The sequence below is a fragment of the Hylobates moloch genome, unplaced genomic scaffold, assembly GCF_009828535.3.
Source record: "Hylobates moloch isolate HMO894 unplaced genomic scaffold, HMol_V3 SCAFFOLD_6, whole genome shotgun sequence".
Classification (NCBI taxonomy): domain Eukaryota; kingdom Metazoa; phylum Chordata; class Mammalia; order Primates; family Hylobatidae; genus Hylobates; species Hylobates moloch.
Window position 1 is genome coordinate 84,879,024 of NW_026652281.1, and position 19,365 is coordinate 84,898,388.

At 42.7% G+C, this 19,365-nt stretch overlaps 1 protein-coding gene across 4 annotated transcripts in view; it reads left to right on the top strand.

Moving 5' to 3' along the window:
- Positions 1–756: 756 nt before the first annotated feature.
- Positions 757–19,365, top strand: part of SHCBP1 (SHC binding and spindle associated 1) — a 41,009-nt gene continuing 22,400 nt past the window's right edge. The window contains exons 1-7 of one of the 4 annotated variants that reach the window (XM_032157283.2): positions 757–879; positions 3,748–3,915; positions 4,382–4,497; positions 6,266–6,474; positions 14,272–14,364; positions 18,526–18,759; positions 18,840–19,008. In XM_032157283.2, coding sequence (XP_032013174.1) covers positions 777–879; positions 3,748–3,915; positions 4,382–4,497; positions 6,266–6,474; positions 14,272–14,364; positions 18,526–18,759; positions 18,840–19,008 — 1,092 coding nt within the window. In that variant the 5' untranslated portion in view covers positions 757–776. The remainder of the gene's footprint in view (positions 880–3,747; positions 3,916–4,381; positions 4,498–6,265; positions 6,475–14,271; positions 14,365–18,525; positions 18,760–18,839; positions 19,009–19,365) is intronic. The other 3 variants (XM_032157284.2, XM_032157286.2, XM_032157285.2) reach the window with 3 other exon arrangements.

Here is a 19,365-nt window from a genome sequence, read left to right on the forward strand (position 1 = left end):
GGCTGGAGTGCAGCAGTGCAATCTTGGCTCACTGCAACCTCTGCCTCCTGGGTTCAAGGGATTCTCCTGCCTCAGCCTCCTGAGTAGCTGGGACCTACAGGCACACACCACCATGCCCGACTAATCTTTGTATTTTTGTAGAGATGGGGTCTTGCCATGTTGGCCAAGCTGGTCTCAAACTCCTGGCCTCAAGTGAGCCAACACACCCTGCCTGTTTTTCTGATTTTTTTATTTTTTATTTTTTATTTTTTTTTGAGACGGAGTCTCGCTCTGTCGCCCAGGCTGGAGTGCAGTGGCGCGATCTCGGCTCACTGCAAGCTCCGCCTCCCGGGTTCACGCCATTCTCCTGCCTCAGCCTCTCCGAGTAGCTGGGACTACAGGCGCCCGCCACCACGCCCGGCTAATTTTTTTTGTATTTTTAGTAGAGACGGGGTTTCACCGTGGTCTCGATCTCCTGACCTCGTGATCCGCCCGCCTCGGCCTCCCAAAGTGCTGGGATTACAAGCGTGAGCCACCGCGCCCGGCCGCTCGTTCGTTTTTTCTTCGAAAATCATTCCAAATTATGTCCCAATTCGACCTTCTTCAAGTTCATCCTAGAAAAGCAAAGGCCGGGCACTTGAACAAGAACAGCGTCAGCCTGGGGCGCGCAGCGGGGTGTTGGTGGGGGCTGGAGCGGGGCCGGACTCTAATTGGTCCACGGCCTCGGCCCGACTATCAAATTAGCAGAGCCTGCGTCATCACGTCGTTGCCTGGGCGGCCGTCCGCGGAAATTCGAAATGGCTGACGGGTCGCTGACGGGCAGCGGTCTGGAGGCAGCGGCCATGGCGCCGGAGCGCACGGGCTGGGCGGTCGAGCAGGAGCCGGCGTCTCTGGAGAAAGGTGAGCTCTCCGTGCCGGGCCCGAGGAGCCGCCTCTGAGCGGAGGCCTGGGGCGTCGGGACCCTAGGTGGGCGCCTGGGTCGCGGGCCTCCCGGACCCTCTGTCCAGGGTGGCGGGAACGGCGGTGCGCTGCCTGGACCCAGTGACGGGACGTCAAAGTCGGGCGGTACCCAGGGGGTGGGGGACTTCCTCTCTTCCCTATCCGCATCTCCCCATCTCCCTGCACTCTCTGGCCTCAGCCCGTCCCGAGATTGGAGGGAGCTGGATTGGGCCAGGAATTCCCAAGCTGGATGGGTTTTGCGGGAACTGTTGCTCAAGGGGTCGTCTTTTTCATTTGCGTCTCAAAGGAGATCACGAACCACACTTCCCTTTTCCGAAGAAGAGGAAAGCTTGAACCCTTGGCCTAGATGGCTGTCCTGTGCACGGAGGGTAGTGACGTGTCCAAAGTGAGGAGCGCGAACTTGGGCCAGAGTCCAGAAATAGAATCGGGATCTCCTAATTCTCTGCCCTTTCTTCCTCCTCATAGAGTTTCATTACTATTTTTTTTTTTCTGGTATTTTAAGCTGGTTCATGTTTTTACGTTAACACTTCCGGTGTTAGCAGAGAGTCCCAACAAAGTGAGAAAACATTAAGTGTGACAATTCCACTATTAACCCACCTCTCCAGCTGGCAAAACTCACTTGGCTTCAGTTTTCCCATCTGGAAGACTATGCCAATGGTTGTACTTGTGGTGAAGTTGAAGTGAAATAAAAGTTTTTAAAGTGGCTGCAAAAATAAATACTGCATGACATCGCTTATATTGGGAATCTAAAAAAGAGGAAGTTTCAGAAAGAGAGTAGAGTGTGGTAGTTGCCAGTTGGTGGGGGGAATGGGGAGATGCTGGTCAAAAGGTCCAAAGTTGCAGTTATGCAGCATGAATAGTTCTGGGGATCTGATGTACATACAGCATGGTGACTATAGTTAATAATACTGTATTATTATTACAGTATTAATAGGCAATGACGTGATGATGCAATGCGCCACAAATTTTGTACTTGAAATTTGCTAACAGAGTAGATCATAAGTGTTCACACCACACACACACAAAAGGTAACTATGCGAGGTGATGGAAATATTAATTCACTTTACTGTGGTAATCATTTCATAATGTATAGGTATATTAAAATATCATGTTACACACTTTATTTTTAATTTAATTTTATTTTTTTTGAGGCAGAGTCTCATTCTGTTGCCCAGGCTGGAGTGCAGTGGCACACAATCTTGGCTCACTGCAACCTCTGCCTCCCGGGTTCAAGTGATTCTCCTGCCTCAGCCTCCCAAATAGCTGGGATTACAGGCGCCTGCCACCACACCCGGCTAATTTTTGTATTTTTAGTAGAGATGGGGTTTCACCCTGTTGGCCAGGCTGGTGTGGAGCTCCTGACCTCAGGTAATCCTCCCATCTTGGCCTCCTAAAGTGCTGAGATTACAGGTGTGAGCCACCACGCCTGGCCATCATGTTATACACTTTAAATGTATATAACTTCTATATGTTAATTATAGCCATAAAGCTATAAAGAATGGTGCTGGAAAAAAAAAAAGTGGTGCTGAAGTACTACTATTTCTTTAACAAACATATACACTATGTAATAGGCACTGTTGTAAATTATTAACAAATAATTAATCTTCTTAATTGAAGTAGATGTACTATTATCTTCCCTTTATAGGCGAGGAAGCTGAGGCATTGTCACATAACCAGTAAGGTACTGATGCCTTCTAAGGCTCATGTGCATCAGTGTTTGTGAGCAGTAGACTCTTGAGTACACTTTAGTCATCTGTGGGTCAAGTACTTCTGGTGGCCTGAACAGGGACAAAGAAATGGAAGGAAGGGGGAAAGGGAAGGAGAAAATCAAGGGGGAGGGAGAAAAAAGGTATCTGCTAACAGCTCAGATACCTTCCCTGAAACCACCTCTGGAAACTACTCTGCATTCTAAATGTACCCTTTTTAGCATTGCTTATTTAGTAGTTGTTTCATTTATTAAAAACATCTTATTACACATAATTAGATATGCCACTGACTGAATCATACCTTATGAAACATTATATACAGCTGAAACCTAATGTGATTTGCATTTTCTGATCTTTTCCTTAGACAATCATTGAAATTAGTGAGGAGGAATCTAATAACCTTACTGAAGTAAACCTTATGGATTATTAAGACTCTCATCCCTGTTTATTGAGGGGCAATTGACAGACTGATACTGTAGGAAATAAAGGGAGGGTTTAACCCATCTGAGAGGAAGTCAGCTCCCTTTCTTAAAGGAGCTTTATGGAATTGCTTTGGAAAATAAATAACTAAGATACTTGATTATTATCACTTGCTAACTGTAGTATGAATCACAGGCTGTATGCTTTGCAGAACTTGGGTGATTTCCACTGAATTAAAAATCAACTGTCTTCCAGCTGGATGTGGTGGTGCATGTCTATAGTCCTAGCTACTCAGGAGGCTGAAACAGGAGGGTAGCTTGAGTCCAGGAGTTTGAGGTTGTGGTGAGCTATGATCGCACCACTGCACTCCAGCCTAGGTGACAGAGTGAGACCGTTTCTAAAACAAAAACAAAAATAGCCTTCTGCTTCCCCCCAAAACCTCACAGAACAACAACAAAAATCTAACGGTGAAAGATCTTAAGCTCTTATTGTTTTGAAGTAGAATTTGGATTTTGAAATATTTTTAAGTTTGGAAAACTAGTTTCTTCTCACAATGGTAGAGGTAACTATTCATATTCAAATTCTTGTTTGTATTTTATTTGGGATTTCTATGCAAGGGTATGAAAATAGAAGCATTCAAATAAGGCACTGGAGCTTGCTTATTTTTGCTTTTTTTTTTTAGGTTTGTTCCAAGATGAAGATTCATGCAGTGATTGTAGCTACCGTGATAAGCCAGGTTCTAGTTTACAAAGTTTTATGCCAGAAGGAAAAACCTTTTTCCCAGAAATTTTCCAAACAAATCAACTTTTGTTCTATGAGCGATTCAGAGCCTATCAAGATTACATTTTAGGTGAGTAGGTTTTTTGCCTTTTTTTTTTTGAGATGGAGTTTCGCTCTTCTTGTCCAGGCTGGAGTGCAATGGTGTGATCTCGGCTCACCGCAACCTCCGCCTCCCGGGTTCAAGCGATTCTCCTGCCTCAGCCTCCCTAGTAGCTGGGATTACAGGCATGTGCCACGACACCAGATAATTTTGTATTTTTACTAGAGACGGGGTTTCTCCATTTTCGTCAGGCTGGTCTCGAACTCCCGACCTCAGGTGATCCGCCTGCCTCGGCCTCCTAAAGTGCTGGGATTACAGGCATGAACCACTGCCTGGCTGGTTTTTTGCATCTTTTATCTTTTTAGTTTACAAGTAGATTATCTGTTTCAGTCCCTCAGATTGCCAGTTGTTTCTGAGAAAGTGGATTTAAGTGGATTTATTAACTTCCCTCTGATTTATGCATTCTTAATTCTTCCTGTGTTTAATTTGTTTGTAGCTGACTGCAAGGCCTCTGAGGTACAGGAATTCACAGCTGAGTTCTTGGAGAAGGTCCTTGAGCCATCTGGATGGCGGGCAGTCTGGCACACTAACGTGTTCAAGGTGCTGGTTGAGGTAAGGTTAATTTTGTTGTTAAGACCTTTGTCTCTAGCTATAAGCACTTTACTTCAGACTGTTATATCCAAAGTGCTTATTTTTAATTAAAGTTTATGAGCTGATTCAAATAGCATGTTTTTCACATCTAATTGCCATGTTGTAGGAAGTGTTCTGCAAATTTTAAAGGCAACTGAGGAGTTGTTACCAGGGAATTAAACTGGTTTAAATTAATTAAAAGAAGGTATTTGAGATCACTTAAAAAATTAGGCCTAATTATGAAGGTAATGGTTTCAAAAAAGTTTTTAACTTCTTAATTGTAATTCGTTAAGCAGCTCAGACTTAAGAGGCATTTTTATTTATTTATTTATTTTAAGATGAAGTCTCACTGTGTTGCTCAGGCTGGAGTGCAGTGGGATGATCTCGGCTCACTGCAACCTCCGCTAAGAGGCATTTTTAAACTAGCCCAGTTTTTGCCTAGCAAATTTGTTTATATGTGGTTAATCTCTTGACAGTGTGTCCCATTGCAGAATGTAAAAACAATCTTATTCTTCTTCTGACTAGGCCTTTTACATTACATTTGCATTCTTTTTTTTTGAGACGGAGTCTGTCTCTGTCACCCAGGCTGGAGTGCAGTGGCGCGATCTCGGCTCACTGCAAGCTCCGCCTCCCGGGTTCACGCCATTCTCCTGCCTCAGCCTCCTGAGTAGGTGGGACTACAGGCGCCCGCCACCACGCCCGGCTAATTTTTTGTATTTTTAGTAGAGACGGGGTTTCACCGTGTTAGCCAGGATGGTCTCGATCTCCTGACCTCGTGATCTGCCCGCCTCGGCCTCCCAAAGTGCTGGGATTACAGGCTTGAGTACATTTGCATTCTAATTACAGCTTTGAATTTTTCTCAGTGTTTGTTAACTGACCACAAAAAGCCCTAGTAAACTAAAATGTCAAACCAGGGAGTGTGAATACAAGTTGTTGCTGCAGCTCCCTTAGAAAATGGCATCACATACTACAGTGATTATGTACGAGGCAGTGGATTGCAGCTATTGCTTGTGAGTTTTAAAATTTTGGATTGGGCTAATATGTTTTGGTTGAAGTTCAGGCCTATTCATTTGATTATGATAGTGCCCCCCCTGCCAATCAGTTCTCCGAAAACAATGAAAGTCATTGTTTTAAAACAGAAGCATGCCATTTCTCTGCTTAAAACTCCTAATGCATTGTCTTTACCAAGGGCTTAGTATTGGCTTTATGGCTTCTCATTGTATAGAAAACATGTAAAATCCAAGCTCCTTCAGATGTCCTTCATGTCCTGGTCTTGTTGCCTCTCTTTCTCACCTCATGTCTTGCTGCTCCACTGCACACTGCCCCCCTCCTCCATTTCCTCCCTTTGGCTCCAGCAAGAAGGACTGCCTTTCTGCTCCTCCAGCTGCCAAGCCTGTCTCTGCCACAGGCCTTCTGCGCTTTCCCTGCTCTTCAGATGGCCACTTCCTTCTCATCCTCCTCAGCCTGTCTCAGAGCTGACTTCCTTGGCCATCTCAGCAGAACCAGATCCCCACCCCTGCTAGTTATTCTCTGTCACCTACTGGTTACCATTGTGTTTGTTGATCTCCCTGATTACAGTGTAAGCTCCATGAGGGTAAGAGGCAGCCTGTCTTGTTCATCCTTTATATTATGGATAAAGCCTCCCCACCCATGATGTATGCTTTTAAAAAAATCAGGTTGTCAGTAGTGTCTTATAGGTGTATCTTAATTTTGATTTCCATGTGTTAAGTCACATTATTTTAAATTTCAGGTTACAGATGTGGACTTTGCAGCCTTGAAGGCAGTGGTGAGGCTTGCTGAACCATACCTCTGTGACTCTCAAGTGAGCACTTTTACCATGGAGTGCATGAAGGAGCTCCTCGATCTGAAGGAGCATCGGTTGCCCCTGCAGGAGCTGTGGGTGGTGTTTAATGATTCAGGAGTGTTTGACCAGACAGCCCTTGCAATTGAGCATGTCAGGTAGGAAAAAAGTTGAGAAAAATAATCTTGTGGCCAGAAACTTTGGATGAAATGAAGTAATTCTGGTCTGTGTTAGACCCAGATTTAAAACTCAACTGTAAACTTGGTCATTGCAATATTTAAAAATATCCAAAGATAGGATAATCTTTTTTAAATTAAAAAAATTAAAAATGTTTTAAATCTTTTTTTTTATTTTTTAATTTTGAGACATAGTCTTGCTCTGTTGTCCAGGCTGGAGTGCAGTGGCGTGATATCAGCTCACTGCAACCTCCGCCTCCTGGGTTCAAGCAATTCTCCTGCCTCAGCCTCCCGAGTAGCTGGGATTACAGGTGTGCACCACCATGTCCCACTAATTTTTGTATTTTTAGTAGAGATGAGGTTTCACTATGTTGGCCAGGTTGGTCTCGAACTCTTGACCTCAGGTGATCCACCTGCCTTGGCCTCCCAAAGTGCTGGGATTACAGGTGTGACCCACCGTGCACCTGGTCTAAAAATGTTCTAAATCATTTTATGATAATTTCAAACTTATAGAAAAGCTGACAAAACTAGTATAGTTGACTCTTGAATGATGTGGGGATTAGGGGTGCCTATCTCCCCCCACCCCTACACAGTCAAAAATCTGAGTATAGGCCAGGCGCGGTGGCTCACGCTTGTAATCCCAGCACTTTGGGAGGCCGAGGCGGGCGGATCACGAGGTCAGGAGATCGAGACCACGGTGAAACCCCGTCTCTACTAAAAAATACAAAAAATTAGCTGGGCGTGGTGGCGGGCGCCTGTAGTCCCAGCTACTAGGAGAGGCTGAGGCAGGAGAATGGCGTGAACCCAGGAGGCGGAGCTTGCAGTGAGCCGAGATTGCGCCACTGCACTCCAGCCTGGGCGACAGAGCGAGACTCCGTCTCAAAAAAAAAAAAAATCTGAGTATAACATTTGACTCCCCCAACACTTAACTACTAATAGCTTACTGTTGACTAGAAAAGAAGCCTTACCATTAACATAAATAGTTGATTAGAACATATTTTGTATGTTATGTGTATTATCTTATAATAAAGTGCTAGAAAAAAGGAAATGTCAAGAAATTCATAAGGAAGAGAAAATATATTTACTACTCATTAAGTGGAAGTGGATCATCATAAAGGTCTTTATCCTCATCATCTTCACCAGAGGAGGAAGAGGAAGAAGAGAGATTGGTCTTGCTGCCTCAGGGGCGGCAGAGGCAAAACAGGTGGAGGAGAGGTGGAAAGGGAGGCAGGAGAGGCTGGCACACTCTGTAAATTATCAGTGGACCCCACAAAATTCAGACCTGTGTTCTTCAAGGGTCAAGTGTATAAAGAATTCCTGTTTATCTTTTACTTGGTTTTCACAAATGTTAACAAAAGTAGGAGATTTTTAATTTGGTTTGTTTATATTTATAAACTGACTTAAAAGTTTTGGATGTTAAGGTTTATGGTTGGTATATTTCAATACAAGAGTACAGAAAGTAGAAGAAGAGAAAGACAGCGAAGAAGGTTATATACCATGGTGTGTGTACTGCTAAAAGATGAATACACATTTTTTTCAAGCATATGTCTGTCAAAGCAAGTGTTTTCTTAGGCTGCTTCTAGGATCCTTAGGGGATGTATTCCTGCCTGTGAGCCTTTTTTGCCATTGTTATTTCCACTGCACAAGCGGACCCCTTGTCCCTTCCGTGGGAAAGAAAGCCCATACCTGGATCAGTGGGTATGATTTAAACAATTTTTCAGATCAATCTTTTGTTGGATAGTTCCTGATATAGATAGTTATTTTGGATCTTCACCAAAGAAGGCTTACCTGTAGCTATTTAAAAATAGACTTATATTCCTTCAGGAACTAGAAGACTGAGCAATATATAATGACCATAATGTAAGTAATATTGCTTGGTGTTTTGTAGTATAAAAAGTACTTTCCATTTTCTATACCATTAGTGAGTTAACATGGTTTTGCTGAGCTTAACTTGAATGCTCTGCAAAGAAGCAGAGTGTTTCAAGCCCTGCTGCCAATATCTTACGGACAGTTTCTAATTGTATGCAAGAACATTTAACCCTAGATGTTCAGTATTGGGCCAAGCAGAATGAATCTAAAGAACTGGTTTCTGTCCAGAACCAAAATAACTCCCTTCTATTTTTCTCATTAAGAAAAATCTGTCAATTGAAGCATTTGAAGATAAAGGGATAACTGATAAGTTTAGGAAATTAGGAATCAGGGAGCTAATCTCTATGGGCATAGAAGTTCGTAGAAAAATAAGTATCTGGAATGTTATTTGGTAGTATTATTTGAAGAGGAGCCTGGTTAAATTTACACTTCATTTTGAGGGCTGAGATTTGGATCAGTGCCCAGTGAAGGTCAAATTATGAGGGATTTCATTTGTTCGTTGATTCAATGAATATTTGAGTGCCAGGTCCTTAGTCAAGGGTGGGGTATGTCTGGTGCATGAGACACACCATCATCAGGGAGCTGTCAATCTAAAGGTGGGAGATGAGCCTCGATGAAATAATCACACACAGATGTCTGCATGATTGGAAATAGCAGTGAGTGCTGTGACGAATTACAGAGTGTCCTAAGATTAGGTCAAGTTGCTGTTCTAGGGTTATTTCCTGGAATAATGACATTTGAACTTGGGTTAGCTGGGTGAAAGGGGAGGCAGGGATGGGGAAGGGAAAATATTTAAGAGCTCAGTGTGTTTAAGGAGCTGAAAGGCCAGCGTGGCTGGAACACAGACAGTGCTGGGAGAGACCTAGGAAATGAGATTAGAGAGGTTGGCAGGGGCCAGACAGTGTGGGGCTTTGTTAGCTGGTTAGTCATTTTTGTCTTTAAGAGCAGTGGGAAGCCACTGAAGCATTTTTATTCTTGGGCGAATATGACTAGTTTTGTGTTTTGTGTTTTTGTTTTTTTGGAAACAGGGTCTTATTCTGTTGCCTAGGCTGGAGTACAGTGCTGCAATCATGTGGTTGAATGCAGGCTCGAACTGTGGGGCTCAAGTCATCCTCTTGCCTCAGCCTCTGGATCAGCTGGGATTATAGGCATGTGCCACCACTACTCAGCTAGTTTTTTAACAACATTTTTCTGTAGAGATGGGGGTCTCGTTGTGTTGCCCAAGCTGGTCTCGAACTCCTGGGCTCAAGCAGTCCTCCCACCTCAGTCCCGTAAAGTGCTGCTTTGTGTTTTCAGGGGTTCATTGTGGCTTCTGTGTAGAAAACAAATGGTGGGAGATGGAATTGGGAGACCAGTTAAGAGGCAAGAGAGAGGACTAGAGTGAGGATATAGAGAGGACAGATGGAGGCTTACTGAGAAAGTACAATGGCTGGGACTTGGTGGTCGAGTGGATATCAGAGATGAGAAGATGTAAGTGAGGTGAGAGAAGTCAAGGCTGACTTCCACATTTCTGGCTTGAAAGAATCAACACTGCAGGAGGTACAGATGGGAATGATGTGTAAATGCTTGGCATGGTACTGGTGAGGATGACATTGGAGCCGAGTCATGGAATAGAACTATAAGCTTACCTGGTGGAAAAGGTGGAAGGCACTTCTGGCAGCTTGGCTAACAAGTTACATGGAGGTTTGAAAGAGTTTGTGAAATTGAGAGTTTATGTACAACGGCTCTGAGGCAGGAGAGGTGCAATAGGGCCAGATTATGAATCTATTTATAGTACCACGTTCAGGACTTCTTTTTGAGGGCTAAAAGGGAGCCAGCAGAGGTTTTTTTAATTGAGTAGAGGCATGCTTAAGTTCATTACAACAACAACAACAAGAACAAAAGACTCCACTAGAGGGTGAAGGGACTAATAGCCCAATCTACAATAATTAGGAGATGACTGGTTTCATTTTCAGTGCTTCCTTTTCACAGCAGAACTTCTTGAAAGAGTTATATATAATCACAGTCTATACTTCCTGGCGTCTCAGTAATACTTCTACCCTGACCTCATCTCTGAAATTATGCTCAAAGATTTCCATGTTCTTGTATTCAGTCAACATTTCACTGATCTCATCTTGCTTGACCTCTTGACATTCTAGGTATTTGATCATTCCTGTCTTCTTCACACACTTTCCTCTCAGCTTCTGGGACACCACTGTTCAGCTGGTGTCTTACTGGCTTGCTTTCTTAGTCATCTTGGCCAGCTTTTCCTCTCATGCTCAAACTTTAGAATGTCGGAGTTACCCAAGGATCAGTCCTAGGCCATCTACTGTTTTTTCCCTAATCAACCTTGGAACCAACCACTTTGGAATCACCTGAGGAATTTCTTTATAAAAGTATTCCAACCAATACATGAAGAAAGTCATAGAATATCAGTATTTTGTAACCACTAATGAAATAAAGGTTCTAGACAGTGAACATCAATGACTGCTGCAACCATTAGGGAAAGAGAACTTTACAGAGGGTAGATCAGGCTGACAACCTGTATCTGTTGATCAATCTTAACCTCACAAAAAGACATGGCCAGGCATTGTAGTAAAGTCCTCAGTTACTGTTGTCGGCAGGTTCTTAGAAACTGCGATGTTAATGAAACCAATTTTACCATAGGCTGACTGATATAAACAAAAGTTAAAGTTTCTGCAGCATATTTCTGGTCATGAAAACATCATCAAACTTCTAAATAAAGACCCCAAACGATTCTAATCTTAAACATTGAAATAAATGTGAACTATACATACATTAAGAAATATTAATGCAAACAAGATAATTATTGACCCAATTTCCAATTTTTGGTGAAACAGTGAGTGACAGTGGTCATTGTAGTGATGAGTAAATCAAGGAATAAATGTTTGCAAAGCGGAAATTATAAGGAGCACCTCCTACCATCACCCAGTTCAAAACAATGACAAACATGGTGGGCTCACTGAGCGATTTCATGCCACAGCATTCATTGTTGTGCATTTGTATGATTATTGTATACTTTATGAATTTTTGTTTGACAGTAATTTGTATTCATTCACTTTCCAACCTGCTTATTCCAGTTCAGGGTTGCAGGTGGCCAAAGCCTATTCCCTTATTCAGGGCGCAAGACAGGAACCAGCCGTGGACAGGAGCCCATTTCATCACAGAGTGCACTCACACACACCCACACTCAGACTGGGACAAGGTAGACACAGAATTCACCTCATGCGCGCATCTTTGGGATGTGGGAGGAAATCAGAGTACCTGGAGAAAACCCATGTGGACATGGGAAAAATGTACACACTCCACACAGACAGTGGCTTTGGCCAGGAATGAGGCTCTGCTCTTCCTGCTTCTTGACAGAAGTACATTACACCTTCCTTGAAGTATTCTTGCAAAAAATCCTTCCTGAAGGCCCTCAGGTCTGTAGATCTTACTGTCGGTTTACTAGAAATAACATGAAGTACATGTTAAATGACCTATGGGGACTGGGTGCACCTGTAATTGTAGCACTCTGGGAGGCCAAGGTGGGCGGATCATTTTAGCCCAGGAGTTCGAGACCAGCCTAGGCAACATGGCAAAACCCCACCTCTGCTAAAAATACAAAAATTAGCAGGTCATGGTAGCGCATGCCTGTAATCCCAGCTACTCAGGAGGCTGCGGCAGGAGAATCGCCTGAACCCAGGAGGTGGAGGCTGCAGTGAGCCGAGGTCATGCTACTGCACTCCAGCCTAGGCAGCAGAGCAACACACTGTCTCAAAAAAAAAAAATTGACCCCATGGGGATATAATCACCAAAATTTAGAGTGGGGGAAATTAGTCAATAAATTGCAAGGGAAAAAAGAGGGAGAGGTAATGTGTAGGCTAACAGTGATTTAAGAGATGTGTCAGTCAAGGGCAGCAGTGGACCCTCATTTGGTGCCTGATAGTCAACTGTGAAAGAGCAGCAGGAGACAATTAGGGGAATTTGAACACTAGATATTTGGTAATATTAAGGAATTAAAACTTTTGGTATAAAGATTTATTTTAGAGATACATACTAAAAATTTGTGAATGATCTGATGTGTCTGAGATTGGTTCAAAATAATCCAGTATATTTGGGAGAGTGAAGTGGGTGGGTTGCCTGAGGTCAGTTTGAGACCAGCCTGGCCAACATAGTGAAACCCTATCTCTACTAAAAATACAAAAAATTAGCTGGGCGTGGTGGTGAGTGCCTGTAATCTGAGCTACTAGGGAGGCTGAGGCAGGAGAATCACTTGAATCCAGGAGCCGGAGGTTCCATGAGACGAGATCACACCGTTGCACTCCAGCCTGGGCAACAAGAGCAAAACTCCATCTGAAAAAAAAAAAAAAAAAATCCAATATCAAGATGGTGGGGGAGGAGAGCAGAGGGTGCCTGGGTGAGGCAGAGGTGAAATAAGATTGTGAGTTGGTAATTGTTGAAGCTGCCTCATGATACATGGTATTCATCATACTATTTTCTCTGTTGTTGTATATGTTTAGGATTTTCCATAATAAATTTGTTAAATCACTTGGAGAGTTTTAAAAAAATATGGATACAGCTGGGCACGGTGGCTCATGCCTGTAATCCCAGCACTTTGGGAGACTGAGGCAGGGGGGGATCACCTAAGGTCAGGAGTTCGAGACCAGCCTGGCCAACATGGCAAAACGCCTCTCTACTAAAAGTACAAAAATTAGCCAGGCGTGGTGGTGGATGCCTGTAATCCCAGCTACTCAGGAGGCTGAGGCAGGAGAATTGCTCGAACCCGGGAGGCGGAGGTTGCAGTGAGCCAAGATGGCACTACTGCACTCCAGCCTGGGTCACAAGAGCGAGACTCCGTCTCAAAAAACAAAGAAAAGAAAAGTATGGATGCTGATGATTCCCCTGCACCTTCCCCACCCCCACCAGATTCTGATTGATTGGTTTGGGAGAGGGAACTAATTGTTCTTGTTTTTAAATTTATTTATTTATTTTGAGAAAGAATCTCACTCTGTTGCCCAGGCTGGAGTGCAGTGGCACGATCTCGCTTCACTGCAGCCTCGGCCTCCCAGTTCAAGTGATTCTTGTGCCTCAGCTTCTTGAGTAGCTGGAATTGCAGGGGAATCAATTTTTAAAAGTGTCCCAGGGGACTCCAATGTACAATGAGGGTTGAGAACCACTGCCTTATGATTATGTCCTTATGTGATCTTATACATTGCTTTAACACCGTCAATGTGTTGATAGCTACCAGGTTTATGTCTCCAGCCCTGACCTTTCCCTGGAGCTTTGGGCTGTATATTCCTCTGTTATTTTCAACCCCAAACCTGTTTCTCTCTCAGTGTTTTTTGTCTCAACAAATGGCACTACCATCCATCCAGGTACTGGTGGTCAATAAATAATTCTTCCAATAAAAAGAAAGTTCTGGCCGGGCGCAGTGGCTCACGCCTGTAATCCCAGCACTTTGAGAGTCCGAGATGAGTGAATCACGAGGTCAGGAGTTTGAGACCAGCCTGGCCAACATGGTGAATCCCTAGCTCTACTAAAAATACAAAAAATTAGCTGGGTGTGGTGGTGGGTGCCATCTCAGCTACTCGGGAGGCTGAGGCAGGAGAATCACTTGAACCCAGGAGGCGGAGGTTGCAGTGAGCCAAGATCACGCCATTGCACTCCAGCCGCGGAGACAGGGTGAGACTCCATCTCAAAAAAAAAAAAAAAAAAAAGTCCTAATAAAACCAATGTGGAGAAACTTCTCTTTAGTTGATCCAAAAAAGGTCTCTATGTTTTGTGACTCATGACTATCAACCATAACAAATACGCAGCATTCTCTAAGATATGAGAATTGTTTTGATTTACTCTTTAGCTCTCACCTCTCCAAAATCCTAATGTTTTGAGCCAGTGATAGGATTTGAATGATACTAAGTTCCATTTCAGATTTTTCTACCAAAACATTTGGAGGAGTTGGGATGAAGAAGAGGAGGATGAATACGATTATTTTGTCAGATGTGTTGAACCTCGATTAAGATTGTAAGTATTTATTGCTGACCTTGTTGTACATGTTGGAAAAATAGTTACCCATGGTTTAATTTTGCCTGTGTGAGATACACACACACACACACACACACACACACTCACTCACTCTCTCTCTAATTTTCTTTCCAGGAGCTCATAGACAGAAATAAACTGATGTACAAATTGTATCACCCCTTGACAAGTCATTAAATGAAACTTGTACAAGTGCAGAGAAGCCTGCTTTTAGTGTTTATAAATTGAGTCTAAAAGCAGGAAGTTCAAGAACATCTAAATTAGTAGCTCACTGTTTTGTTAATTTGAATAAAATTCAATTGAACTAGTGGGTTAAGAAGCCCTTTGTTAAATTCGATTGTTTGAAAAACAGTGACATTATTTGAATTATAGAAGACTTTTTGGCTTTAATTTTGTAAAGAATACTTTAAAGGTATATGGCTTTACTCTAAGTTTCTGTAGTGAAACACAGCAGGCTGAACTAACAGATCTACCTTAGGATATTTTGTCAGCCTCCTGCCTTAAATCTTTTTTTTTTTTTTTTTTTTTTTGAGAGGGAGTCTTGCTCTGTCGCCCAGGCTGGAGTGCAGTGGCGCGATCTCGGCTCACTGCAACCTCCGCATCCCGGGTTCACGCCATTCTCCTGCCTCAGCCTCTCCGAGTAGCTGGGACTACAGGCGCCCGCCACCACGCCCGGCTAATTTTTTGTATTTTTGGTAGAGACGGGGTTTCACCGTGGTCTCGATCTCCTGACCTTGTGATCCGCCCGCCTCGGCCTCCCAAAGTGCTGGGATTACAAGCATGAGCCACCGCGCCCGGCCACCTGCCTTAAATCTTAATGACCTTATTAAATGTGGCATTTATCTTCCCACTAGATGGTGCTTTAAGACCAGTAATTTTTTCTTGCATTCATAAGCAGTAACTTCATAGGCAATACTGCAATAAGAATAAAATATAACTTGCACTCCAAAAAAATAATTGTAGAAGGTAATTTTTTTCTCGGGTAAAAGATTCTTTTTTTTTCCCCGTTTGAAAGATGATTTTTTTTCCCCCATGTGAAAGATGAGATGAGAAGATAAGACTGTAAGCCTTTACATTTTTGTGGAACTCAAGTCGATTTAGTGAGTTTCTCTTGGCTTAAATAGTAAATAATAATAAAATAAAAAATACGTGAGGCCCAGCATGGTGACTCACACCTGTAATCCCAGTAATTTGGGAGGCCGAAGGAGGAAGACGACTTTTTTGAGACAAGCTCTCACTCTGTTGCCCAGGCTGGAGTGCAGTGGTGTGATCTCACTCACTGCAGCCTCAATCTCCTGGGCTCAAGTGTCCCTCCCACCTCAGTCTGCTGACTAGCTGTGAATACAGGTGCACGCCACCACACCGAGCTAATTTTTGTATTTTTAGTAGAGACGGGGTTTCACCATGTTGGCCAGGCTGGTCTCGAACTCCTGACCTCAAGCAATTTGCCCGCCTCTGCCTCCCAAAGTGCTGGGATTACAGGACTGCACCACCGTGCCCAGCCCGGGACGACCTCTTGACCCTAGGAGTTTGAGACCAGCCTGGGCAACATAGTGAGACCCCACCTCTACAAAACCTAAAAAAAAAAAAATTAGCTGGGTGTGTTAGGGCATGCCCTAGTCCCAGCTGCTGGGGAGGCTGAGGCAGGAAGATCGCTTGAGTCCAGGAGTTTGAAGCTGCAATGAGCTGTGATTGAACCACTGCACTCCAGCCTAGATGACAGAGCAAGACTTTGTCTCAAAAAAAAATTTTGAAAGTCTGATTAATAGTTCTACCTGGTTTAGAATTATGTATGTCTGATTTTAGCTCTTCATAAATGGGCTATGATTTCTATTTAGGCTTTCCAGTTTTTCCATTGTACGTTTCCTATTTTTCCATAGCATATTCAATAAAATCCCAAAATTTCAATAAGCTTGAATATTTTCTAGGTTTGATACCCTTGCTCTTAAAAAGAAATGATTGATTTTGATTGACGTGAAATATGATAAGGGAACATAACGTATATTGGACGAATTCAGCCTTTATTTGGAAAAAAATTGTATTCTGATTTGATAGCCTTGCATGTGCTAATGACAAGCAATGACTTACATACATAGCTTGTACATCACTGGCAGATGGGAAGGCATAAGGGAGGAATTGTGTGTAGTTATGCAGAAGACACGGTGGTACTTGATGGAGAGACTGGAATGTTATCAAATGTAGGCAGACTTAAAAAAGGTCTCTGGGCTAAGATAGGAGTGGGGCTATCAACAGGCAAGATCAAATCAGACTGTCTGGATTTTGTACTGTGCAGTAAATTTTTCCTTTCTGCTTCAAAACACACTGCTTATACATGACTAAAGGAGGTCTGAAAAAAACCAACACTGCTTCAGAACTTCGGGATCTGTGACACAGATGTTACTTCATTGCTTCTAGACTATGAAGTATCAATATAATGAAAAGAAATGAAAAGAAATAAGCCAACGGGCATGGATACTGGAAATGCTAAGAAACTTATTTTAAAATTTGAGTCTTAATCTTCACAACTTAGTAGAACATGGTTTCATCCTCAATTTCTTTTTTTATTTTTAAAATTTTTAAATTTTTTTGTTTTTCCCTTTTTTTTCCATAGCTGTTCACTCAGTTTGTTTTGGATTAACCAAAGTAGACAAAATCCTTGCTTTTCAAACTTCACCTAATTCACTTACTTGAAAAGCGGGAAAAGTTTCTTTTTTATTCATTCAAAATGTTTAAGTGTTCATAGTCTGATGTAAATTTGATTAAGACATGGTTCTATCTTGCTTTTGTTTTTCCCTATCTTATTTAGAGCATGACTAAATTAAAAAAAAAAAAAAAAAAAAAACATCATTTAAGGCAACCGTTCTCACTCTTGGCTACACATTAGCATCCCCAGAGAACTTAAAAAAATACCCCTCTACGTCCAGAGACCCATTTAATTGGTCTGGATGGGGCCCTGAGCATCTGTTTGTTTGTTTGTTTTTTGAGACAGGGTCTTGCTCTGTCGCCCAGGCTGGAGTACGGAGTACAGTGGCATAATTACTGTGTCAAGATCATGTGAGTGGCATGATCTCATAGCAGCCTTGACCCCTGGGGCTCAAGCCATCCTCCCACCTCAGCCTCCCAAGTAGCTGAGACTACAAGTGCATGCCATCACGCCAGGCTCATTTTTGTATTTTTGTAGTGACAGGGTTTTGCCATGTTGCCCAGGCTGGCCTCAGACTCCTGGGCTCAAGTGATCTGCCTGCCTTGGCTTCCCAAAGTGCTGGGATTACAGGTGTGAGCCACTGTGCCCGGCCTATTTTACTTTATTTTTAAACCTGTTAATTTTATATCTGTTAACTTGATTGTGCATTTACAAATTATTTTATTGCATCTAGAAATACTCTGTATTCTGTTTTTGTATTTGAGAAAGTTTATAAATTAATACATGTGAAGTGCCAGTATGGTTGTCCAGTACAAGGTTATTTTGTTTCAGTCACTCTCTAGTTTAGTAATGGCACCTTTTTTTCCCCCTCCGAATCTCAAGGGCTTATTTTTTGAAATTCTTTAATAATCTTCCTTAGGGAATATTCAGCATAATTTTGTGCCATAGTGCTTTAAATGGAAGGAGGGACTAGATTATTTAGTCATTTCTACTTTTTGATCCTATAAATATGGTAATCTTAAAAAAATTTTTAAAGTCATATTCAGATCCATGAAAAATATGGTAATCTTAAACATTGCTGTGAAACAATTTGAGAAACTGCTCTCCCTACCGCCACTCCCAAATTGCCCCCCGCCACCTTCTTATTAAGCTTTTGAATCTAATATATGAGAAGAAAATAATTTCTTATTAAATAATAAAATTGTGCAACATGAACTTTCAGTGTTTCTAAAGCACAAATGCTTGGATCCAAGAAAAAAAGTAAACAACTCCTCAAGAGGAGAAAAATTAGTCTGGAAAGTATGGAAGTGGTGCTTTAAATTTTCAACAGCTTCCACTTATTGTTATTATAGTGCTATTCAGAAAGACTTAACATGCACCTGAGTTATATACTGTAGAACACTTTTCTTACTGGGTCTTGGAGTGCTCAGTGGGCTGTTTTAATGATAGGAAAATGTGCCTGAAAGGCAGTGGATTTCACTTTGCTTTTAAACTTTCAGGCATTATGACATTCTTGAAGACCGAGTTCCATCAGGACTTATTGTTGACTACCGCAATCTGTTGTCTCAATGTGAGGAGAGTTACAGGAAGTTTTTAAATCTGAGAAGCAGTTTGTCAAATTGTAACTCTGATTCCGAGCAAGAAAATATCTCCATGGTGGAAGGGTTAAAATTGTATTCGGAGATGGAACAGTTGAAACAAAAGCTGAAACTCATTGAGAATCCTTTGTTGAGGTATGTGTGTCTTTGTAATTCTTAGTTAGCATCTTTTCTTACTCGCTGTCTTACTGATAGGCCTGTTTCGTTTCTTTAAGGTATGTGTTTGGTTATCAGAAGAATTCTAATATCCAAGCAAAGGGTGTCCGTCCCAGCGGTCAGAAGATCACTCATGTGGTCTCCTCCACCATGATGGCTGGTCTCCTGCGGTCCCTGCTCACAGACAGGCTTTGCCCGGAGCCTGGTGAAGAAGAAAGAGAAATTCAGGTAAACGGAGAGTTTCTCACTCCAGGTGGCTTTTTTTTCTTCTGATTCACCACAGGTTTTCACAAATCCCACAAAGTATTTACAGGAGCTTTCCCAAGATGGTTTTCTGTGCATGGGAAGTAGTGAGAGCCCTGCCTTTCGTCAGCAGTAGTCACTTACCAGGCATGTGTTAGGTCAGTGCGCTATCAAAGGAGATGCTTCAATATGCAGTTTTTGGCTTCTATTTTCTTTTTTTTTTTTTTTTTTTTTTTTTTTTTTTGACAAATTCTCTCTTTTTTCCCCCCGGTGGGGGGGGGGGGGGGGGTTTCGGCCCCCTGCACGCCCCCCCTCCCGGGCCCCCCCCATTCTCCTCCCCCC